General features: G+C 42.6%; 1 protein-coding gene across 1 annotated transcript in view; it reads left to right on the top strand.

The window, feature by feature from the left end:
- LOC310633385 (hyaluronidase-4-like) overlaps positions 1-6,518 on the top strand; it is a gene marked incomplete at its 5' end in the record, with an annotated part of 49,673 nt that extends 43,155 nt beyond the window's left edge. Inside the window, 3 exons of the mRNA XM_083351092.1 lie at positions 992-2,012; positions 4,662-4,751; positions 5,988-6,518. Coding sequence (XP_083207218.1) covers positions 992-2,012; positions 4,662-4,751; positions 5,988-6,362 — 1,486 coding nt within the window. The 3' untranslated portion in view covers positions 6,363-6,518. The remainder of the gene's footprint in view (positions 1-991; positions 2,013-4,661; positions 4,752-5,987) is intronic.
- Between the last annotated feature and the right edge of the window lie 4,095 nt (positions 6,519-10,613).

Raw genomic sequence — 10,613 nt, forward strand, 5'->3', positions numbered from 1 at the left:
CATTAATGGATAATGCATTTGGCTGAGAAATCTTTTATCTCCAGGGGAACAGCGCGTTCAACAGAAGTCACCAATGATCGAGGACTGTAATCACTGAATGTCTGCTCTGTGACCTATGTAGAGTGAGGTTAATGTGATTGCTCAATTCCAGATGGAATTGGCCCAAACAAATAGGGAAAGAGGAGCTTGTGACATCAGGGTAGGAATGGAAAGCAGCATCCAGATTTCTTCACAGTTTTGTACCAGGGACCATAGCCTCTGGGGTTTGGGATTCAGAACTTTGTCTCCATACTCTTTCAGAGGCCATGAACACTAAATATAAACATGTGGACATTATAAAAAACAAAAAGTCCAAATGGATTGGAATCTCAACAGAGAAATACTAATGAGAAAACAACACAATTGCAGCAGCAAAGTGAAACACCCTGCCCCCCCCCACCCTTCATAAATAGCATAGGAAGCAGTTTTGAACATTAAAGAACATTAGTTTTCTCCGTTCACCGATATTACAGAGCAAATTAAATTAGCCCGGGGAAAATCTCTGGCAGCAGCAGCAATTAGCAAACATGCAGACTCCCTTCTAGTGCTGCTTTACATGAAAAGAAAAAGAAGGCTTTCAGTGCACTCTCACTGTCATGCCCTCATTTCCAAACCCCTTACTCAACCCCAAGGGTGTTCCTGACCCTTGACCCCCGACCCAGGGACAGAGGTTGATGGTACTTTTTATAGCACTCTGCTGGAGGACTGAGGGCCTCTGGGCTGCTCTCAAGTCCAGTAAAAGGATGGCTTGCTGGAAAGGTCTATATTCAAAATGTTGAGTGCTTCTGATGATCCAGGAGTCTTTGGTGTCTGTCAGGGAAAACCAGTTTGTAATGGGCGATTACAATTCAAGAGCCGGGGATTTATTTTAAAAGGAGTGATGTCCGATAATCGATAATCGAGCAGTGCAATGCTTGTGCCAAATTGATAGTGTCTTCTGTCATCCTTGCAGGACTGCACACCACTCAAGAACATCATGCTTGGCCGGAGTGCTAGAATGGACTTCAACACGACTGAGGTTCTGTCAGTCTCTGTGTCATCAAACGTTCTTGTTGCTGCTGCTCTTCTTCCCAGATAGGCTGGCTGCTCTTCCTCTTCCTGCTCATAACTTGAAACCAGCCCTGCCTCCAATTGTAAAAGACAAACCTTTCCTAGTGACTTGGAATGCACCAACGGCTCGCTGTGCAGCTGTCTACGATGTCCCTCTCCGTTTGGACTCCTACGGCATCCTGGTGAATTCCCAGGAAGCCTTTGTGGGTGGGAACATTACCATCTTCTACTATGATCAACTAGGCTTATATCCATATTATGTGAACACAACAGTGCCACCCACTGCTGTTCATGGTGGCTGCCCTCAAAACGTCAGCTTGAAAGACCACCTGGAGAAGATGAGAAAGGACGTTGCTATGGCCATGCCCTCACACTCTTTTGCAGGTCTCGCTGTGATTGACTGGGAGAACTGGAGGCCTCAGTGGATTCGGAACTGGGATAAAAAAAATATCTACCGGGACATGTCCCTCCTCCTGGTCAAGCAAAGAAACCCCCATTTATCTGATTATGAAGCTGAGCTGGAGGCCAAATGGGAATTTGAGGCAGCTGCCCAGAATTTTATGACAGATACTCTCCGCTTAGCTCAATCTCTGCGACCCAACGGCTGGTGGGGCTACTACCTCTTTCCCGACTGTTATAACTATGATTACTTGGATGATTTTGAGGGCTTCACAGGGCACTGTCCCCCAGTGGAAGTGCAACGCAATAATGAGCTATCTTGGCTCTGGGAGAACAGCAGGGCCCTCTACCCGTCCATCTACATGGAAGAGATGCTGAGAAGTTCCCTGCAAGGGAAGAAGTTTGTGCGGGCCAAAGTGGGTGAAGCCTTGAGAGTGGCTGAGTTGCCCTCCACTCAACACTCCCTCCCTGTTTTTGTGTATGCCAGGCCATTCTATACCTATACCCTGAAGGAGCTGAGCCAGGTGAGATTCTTTCACTGCTTTACCTCTGCTTCCCCATGGACTTGAGTTCTGAGCCCAGCGCAATTCTTGGGCATCAAGAATTCTGTGCCGGTTTTGGAAGTGTCTGATAATTAAACTGGACTGTGAATGTCATCTTGTAGGGCAAAAAGAAACTAATTTGATTCCCAAGTTCCAGACTTCATTTGTGAATGGGAGAAGAGCTGTCCCACTAGGTTTCTCAGCTAGAGATGCCAAAGTGTCTCCAAATGGGAATCACCTGAGAGATGAAAAGGATGGTGTGAGTGAGCCATTTCACTTGGATTAAAACGTACTCGGTACTTAAAATGGATGTATTTTAAAATGATTGTGTAACCCTCTTCCTCTTGAATGGACAGGATGCACGTAATTGCTTCCAGCCCTCCTTTAATATATATATATATATATATATATATATATATATATATATATATATATATATATATATATATATATATATATATATATATATATATATATATATATATATATATTCCTCTAGTCGTAAGATCACAACTTAACCTCGGCCGTAAAACCTGAGCAACCTGGAGCTAATGCAGAGCCTGTAATACCTGCACTCACGTTTTACATCGTGCTATTGGCCATGCTCACTATTTTAAAAACATTCTTCTGCTGATACAGAAAATTTTTCAGTTATCTTGGGAACAGTTCTGTATTTGTTCATTGTGTGGTGTTATGTATCATATTGCCTTTCGTAGCAATGTGCAGTTCAGCCTTTGGAAGGGGGTTGCATTTGTGCAGGGCTGAAGGAAGATTGTTGGTAGCTCTAGTAAATGAGGCCTTTACTCCCAGGTGGTGGTATTGCAGTCCCCTTCCCAAAGAGCAGCAACACCCCTTCCTGGCTGGTGGAGCTTTTCCTTCCCTTCAAGCTGAACTGGGGCAAGGTGCTCTTTCTAAGTGAAAGCAGCTTCGCTCTTCTCATCTGGCTTCTTTGATGCCTCTCCGTCTCCTTGATAGTTTTTGAGTCAAGGCACCGCATTGTATCAAATTGCTCCTTTGATCTAACTTAAGGGAGTTCTGCGAAGCCAAGAAGGGCTTTGTTGCCTGGCTCTCCTTAAAAAAAGAGAAAGAAATATCAGAAGAGGAACATTTTAAAAAACTGGATGTACCTTTTAACTCAAGTGGGATGGCAGTCCGATTATGGATGCTCAAATGGTAAGTAGATGGGTGGTTAGATAGAGGGGAAGCACTTAAGGAATGTCACAGCCCCACGTGTGCCAAGGATTGTAGCAGAAACCTTCTGTAAACTGGGAGATTGGCATGCTGGAAGTGATCCATGGGGGCCTCTTGTTGAAAGTAGACCAGGAAGAGCCGGCAGAGGAGACGAAGCTCCAGTTATTGGGGAGGAATGGAGTAAAAGAAAGGGACCTTTGTGGTTCCCCCACCCACCCCCATCTAGATGGATTGACAGAAGAGGAAATGCCTTGCTTAAGATTGTTGTCATCGATTCATGTGAAAAAGAATCGCAGTAGGATGATTTCACCGTGCTAGAAATAACCCTTCTTCAACTCTTGCTTCAACACGGCAAAGCCTTGATTTCATGCGTACCTTCATTGAGAGAATCACAAGTAAAGAATCATACAATTGGGAGGGTTTGGCTAGTCTAAAGAAAAGAAGAAATAGAGGAGACATGATAGCAGTATTCCAGTATTTGACGGGCTGCCACAAGGAGGAGGGGGTCACGTTATTCTCCAAAAGCACCAGAGGGCAGGACAAGAAACAATGGTTGGAAACTGACCAAAGATAGAAGAATCCTGGAATTAAGGAGAAACTTCCTGACAGTGAGAACAATCAACAAAGTGGAACTGCTTGCCTCCAGAAATCGTGGGTGCTCCATCACTGGCGACTTTTAAGAAGAGGCTAGACAGTCACTTGTCTGAGATGGCATGGGTTCTCCTGCTTGAACAGGGGGCTGGACTAGAAGACCTCCAAGGTCCCTTCCAGCTCTATTCTATTGCATTCTATTTAGGCCAAGTTCAGTGCAGGAGTCAAAATTAAAGCATCTTTGACTGATACCTGCCCAGTCTCTGATTTAATATAATCCCATATAATCCTCTGATTTAATATAATCCCATGACTTCATTGCTTGTAGTGTTAGGATATCCCCCCCACCAAGCATTTATTGAAGCAGAACATGCTTTCTTACAACTTGCATCCATTTTTTGTGTCCTGTACACTGGAACAAGAATTTTAACACAGAGATGTTATTCCTCATGGAAGAGGTTACCGAATAAGATCAACTAAAAAAAAAAACAGACAGAAAAACAGAGTTTTTAAAATGTACAGTGTATCATGGAATCATCAGTATCAAGTATCATAATTTGTAAATGGTTACACTTGAAAAAAAAATCTGATCACAGGGAGCCATTCTAGAAACAGGTTTTCACAAGGTAAATGGGAAGAGGTTCAGCAGAAATGTCTCAACCTCTCCCTTGTTTATTATTTCTTTTTTCACATTTCTGAACCACCCATTTTCCTCAGAGAGGAGCTCTTGACAGTATACAATGAAATGTTAAAATGTAGAAACAGCATGTAAAAATTTAAAATTTAGAAAGGGGCAAGGATGCTTAAACCCTGCTAATTTCTTTGCGATGGTTTCTCTTGCTGTTCTAGACAGACCTGGTGTACACCATAGGGCAGGCTGCAGCCATGGGTGCTCATGGTCTTGTGCTCTGGGGAGATGCAGAATATTCTCGGAACCGGGTAACGTAGTTCCATAATCCTCCATCTTCTTTTCTTATTCTTTCTTTTTCTATTCATTTTTGCTTAGTACTTGCCACAGTGTTGGGGCACAAAGGATAGACCTGAGGCTGTATCCCTTGTTATCTAATAGATTAGTTTTTAGATCAGTTTGCATACAATGCAGTTTATTTCTGCAATAAATAAAGGGATCATCGGAGATTTAAAATCCAGTGTTAATGAGAAGCAGAAAGAAAAATCAATATTTTTGACCTGTATCTAGAGATAGGCAAGGTATCACATTTCAGATGTGGCTGAATTACGTCTTCCAGCAGGCCCTATCAGCCTGGCCAATGTTGCAAGTATCTGGTAATTGTAGTTCTTCAACATTTTGGAGTAATCCTTCGCTTTGAAGTGACATCCTGCATCTGGGCTATACTATTTCAAGAGTTCAAGTGGCAAGTCTTGCATCATTAGTAGCTATTCTGCAACAAATTGAACATTCATCATAGATAGAAGGGTACTGTAGGGAATAATTATGGTCTGTTCTTCTGTTTCTTGACAAAGAAGTGTGGAAGATCTGTTTTGTCTAGAGAGGTATTCCATTATATGAGCTCTGCCAACTGTTTGAAAAGGTACAGCCAAGACCCATTGTTCGCCTTGATGAGAATGCCGTTGGGGGGCAGGCTTGCCTTGAATTTGGCCTTTAAAAGAAGATTGACATGTTAGGCTGACCATCTCTTGTAACAGGTTACATATTGTATTAGTGCAGTTTTTAGTACATTAATGCATGAATAAAACAACAACACAACAGAAACAATATTCTCTCTGAGGCATCTTAGTTGAATAACGAGGGAAGACTGGCAATTTCTCTAAACTGCTCAGAATCACTTAAGTGAGATGGGCAGCGCAGAAACGTAATCAATAAAAATAAAAATCTTGTTTCCATGTAGTCTGTAAGTGGATCCTGATCTTAGCTGGGACTTTCTAAAATTGTAATCCTATGGATTTCCTTGATCTGTAGCCCAAGAAAGGCATTCCAGGAATCCCCTGACCTTTTTAGATGATTTACCCCAAGATTAGAGAACTAGTCCTACCTCAGAGAGAAGAAAATCAGACACTGAAAAGACTTTCTCCTTAGGCCCTTGGCAGAATGCTGTACGTCTAAAAGGGATTCAGCCTCAGCCAAGCAGATTTTTCTCAGCATTTATATCAATTAATTGCTGTGCTTCTTAATGTATACCTTCCCTTCTCTTACAGACCAATTGCTTAAAGGTTCACAAGTATCTGACAAGCACTTTAGGCCCATATATTGTCAACGTGACTCGGGCCACTGAGCTCTGCAGCCGTCATATCTGCAATAATCATGGCCGCTGCATTCGTCGGAGAATGGACTCTGATGCTTATTTACACCTCGGTCCTAATCCTGCGGATGGCATCTCCACTCCTGAGTTGGCAAATAGGACTTTAAGCCAACAGCAAAAGGTCAAGATGGAACAGGAGTTTGCCTGTCATTGCTACAAGGGGTGGAGTGGCAAAAGGTGCCTTTTCAAGGGGCACAGTGTGCGACTGTGGGCAGACAGCTGGTGCATTTACGGCACAGTTTTGTCTGTACTTTGGATAAGGTATTTATGAGCCACTTGGACTAGTTGTTATAAATATGAATATTGTGAAGCCAATGCTGTAAAGTGAATCCTGTATCTTTCCGTGTGACAGAGAAGGTAGGTACAGGCATGGTGTTGGGTGATAGAGGCATTATCGAGTTGCTGTAACTCTCCCTGACTTCCCAGGATGTCCTTCTCTTGTGGTGTTTCACTAAGAAAGTTGGCATGTATGGATTTGTCCTAGTACCGTTCACTATCTATGCAGGACTTCCAATACACCAGGGATGGGCTGCTTGGGCTCTCCAGAGGTTGCTCACATATCTCTCTCAGCCAGCAATGAAGGATTGCTGAAGCCAAAGCTTAGCACTTGGGGAAGAGCACAGATTTTCTACCTGGGAGTGTCTTGGGGTGATTTCAAAAAAAGTCAAGATGGTGGTTACAACTGCATGATCACAAGAACCATTTTGATATATTTTTTTTTACTTCTCCAGCAGACACTTTGTTCTACCCCAGCAATACACAAACAAGTTTCTTTTTATTTTCTAAACTTCTCACCAGCATACAGGCATCCTTAATATTTGAGGTGCACGTTTTTCTAAACTGTGACAAAGACAGTAATTTCCTATTACCTTTTGTTAAATCAAAACTAATCTAAGCACATTATTTATATGCAGAGCAAACCTTTCCTACTTGAACCAACTAGGTGTCCTCCAAAACGTGATTGGTGCTGTTTAATTGAAATATGTATGTAGGTAAATATGTGTACTTGTCAGGCTACCTCTCTTATCAAGGGATGGGGGAGAGAAAACTTAATTTTTTAAATTAAATATTTTTCATGTGACCCTCAGTGCCTTAATGCTTCATTCTTTTATAATGCTATATACTGGAAGCCAGAAATATCTTTCATCTTGATCAGCCATGAAAATTTTTGATTTATATGAGTTGACTCTCATGACCATTTGTCTTGTCACCTGAAAACCCTCAAATGTTTAATTTCTTCCTCCTGTCTTTGTCCTGTATACTGATGGTGTTGCTACATCCCTGCCATTGGTCTAAAGCAGAGTTGTCAAACTCAATTTCATTGACAGCCACATCAGCATTATGGTTGCCCTCAAAGGGTCAATTGCTGTCCCCTTCTCTCCCTCAGGCTTTGCCCCACAGAAGCCTCTCCTATCCTATCCCCTTCTCTCCCACAGGCTTCCCCCACCGACATCTCTCCTCTCCTCCCCATCGCCTTCTCTCCCCCCTCATTCCTCCTCCTCACCCCAGCAAACTCTCTCTTTTTTATATCCTCTCCTCTCCTCTCCCATGCATTCACTCACTGCCTGCCTGGCCTTTTCATGCAGTGCTCATCAACTGGAGCTGCATGCGGTGATTCTGGGGTCCCCGCCAAGCCCCAGCAGCTCCAGCTGGCTCTTCCCCCAAAGATTGCATGCAGCTGCCAGCCATCCCCAAGGCCGCTGGAAGCCCCAATCAGCTGGAGCTGTGCACGCCGATCCTGGGGCCTCAACAGAGCCTGAGCAACACCGCAGCTCCAGCTGAATCTCCCCCAGGCATCTCTGCATGGCCACACTTCTCCTACTAGTCTGTTTGCGGGCCAGATCTAAACACATCATGGGCTGGATCATCGGGCCTTGAGTTTGACATGTCTGCTCTAAAGGCATTGCAATACTTTGGACCAGGCACTCTCATTCAGCTCAACCTACATCACACGATAATCTAAAATTTGAAATTGGAGAGAGAAGGTTGACGTGCTGCATCTAGAGGAAAAATGGGCTGGAAAACTCTTTCATTGACAAGAAGAAATTCAGCAGGTGCAGCCTTCACCTTTAACAGCATCCTTGCACAGGGAAAAACAGGATTTGTTTCCAATCAGCTTGACACATATGTGGGTCCTCAAGGAATAGGTTGCAGCTTTAAAAGCAACCCAGTGTCGCTCTAAGGAGCACATTCAGATGATACAGACAAATGCGGATAGAGTGGCTTTGCAGGGTGAATGTGTCCAATGAGAAATTCAATGCACATTCAGACTGCAGAGTTTGGATCATGTTGGAGCCTTGAAATGTGCAATCCATAATGCAGTTACCCTGGCCTGTACCAATGAATAAGTCAAAGCATGATTTCACCAACATAACAGAGGGGAGGGCTGCTCACTCTCTGCTACTGCTCCATGTGATCAAGGCAATATTTATGTGCAAGGCCTTTATGCAAGGAGGCTTTTGCAGGTAACCAAGGCCCTCCGTTGCATACCAGACAATTTCTGCAACCTGGTAGAACGTAACCGCCTCCCTTTGCCTCTTGTAAAGGTGATGGGATTAATGCTTACACATTCCTGCTAAGATGGGAATCATTAAGACAGCATTTAACTCTGGTTGACAAACATTTCTTTTTCTCTGGGGTTGGTGTTTGTTTCTTTGCTCTGACTTCCTTCTCACACATTCCTGATGGAAAAGTTGTATTTGTGTTAGCAAGCTAGTTATGGCAGCCTCAAGGGATTAGTTATGGCAGCACAGTGGCCTTCACCTAGATGTTTTGGTGTTGATTCATACTTTATATATCCTATATAACTACTGTCATACATACCAGCATTTGCAATCTAAACACAATAAAATTTCTTGTTGTAGCTGGTTTGTTCTTTGAACTTGCTGTTTGGCTTCCCGTTTCATCACCAGGATAGGCAACATCATCAGTGGAACTTGGGTTGAAGCATCTTAATTCAACAGCAAGCTCGGAGAACAAACAACCACCTTCTGCCACCCAAGCTACAAATATTTTCTATCGTCTCTAAAGCGTATTGGATAGGAATGGATTTCTAACCCAAGTTAGAATTGTATCTCCCCTCCTCCTTCGTATACAACCATTCTGTGCCGTAAGAGACCTGGAGGCAGATACCATGACAAACATTACTAAAGTACAAAAATATAAGTTAACAAGGAAATGAAAAAAGTGCAGAAAAACATACATTTGTTCATATAGGGTGGAGAACAGTAATACTGTTTTTAATCAAAGAGACAGATTGGGGGGGGGTGTATCCATAGAAGAAAACAAGCCACTGGCTGCAAATTCTTGGTTATCAGATGCACCCATGCTCACATGCTGGGATGACTGTAACAGCCTGAACTGAGCCCTTGTGTGCAATGCTGCAGAAATGGAATTAGCTTAATGCTAATCTGGTGTCCACAGAACATGAACTGAAGTACAGTATTAGCAAAGAAGTAGAGTTGCAGTTGTGCCATGGGAGCACAATGCTACTTATTGCACAGTGCGCAGGCTGTAGGGATTCTGAAATGAGCAGCTTGTACATGTATTAGAATTGATTCCAACCTCTTCTCTTGGAGAATAGCAGCTCTTGGCTTACTATTAAGCCTGGATGTTAAATAAAGGTGGATTGTTTATTAGCAGATCATGTTTATCTAGGCTCATCATCTGATGGCAGAGATGCCTACTGAGTAAGCTCCTTAGTAGCACCTTTGTGTGAGGATCTATGCAATGTATTAAGTACTTAACTTCAATCCTGGGCAAGGGAATTATGCCACGTGGCCTACTAATTTGGAGGTATAATACTCAGCTTTAGCTATGGCACAATGACATTCCTTTGCTTTTAAATTACAAATTGACCAACTTATTATGAAATGCATAGTGCCTACCTACCACACAGAAGTTCTAGCTTTAATATACAGTTCCACAGTGAAAAAACTCAGGCTATGTCCATCAAGTACATTTGGAATATTCTTCCTGTCCATGCCAATATACAAATCAAATCTAATTCCTCTCTCAAATATCTCTCATCTCATAACTCCAAATGCATTGAGCATCTGTGACAAAAAACAGCTCATGACTATAGCTTTCACAGAGGTATTTTTATGATTCTTTGGGGGAGTTCTAGCTTGAGGCTCCAGTTCATCTTATTACACCAAAATGTAAGTGAATCCATAAATTGAATTGTGATGACATTTGATTCACAGAAAGAAGAAATTAATGGATCAGAATGTTTGTTTAGTGTTTAGGACCAGATAATGCCATGCTTTAAAAGGGTAGCCTACAAAACTTGGGAATTCAGCATAAACATACCACGCTGCCTTCACTATGTTTCAGCTACAGATTAGACATCTTTCTTGGCACACAAGACATTTTTAAAACCTGTACTTGAATTATATTTGCAAGTCATAATCAAATGAAACTGAGTAACTGAACATGTTATTAACACCTCAGAGAGATAGTATCGAGGTCAAGAGAAGTGTTACTACCGCTTTATATTGCTTTGGTAAGACCACATTTGGAA

Source organism: Vipera ursinii, assembly GCF_947247035.1.
Source record: "Vipera ursinii genome assembly, chromosome: 2".
In the NCBI taxonomy this organism is placed as follows: domain Eukaryota; kingdom Metazoa; phylum Chordata; class Lepidosauria; order Squamata; family Viperidae; genus Vipera; species Vipera ursinii.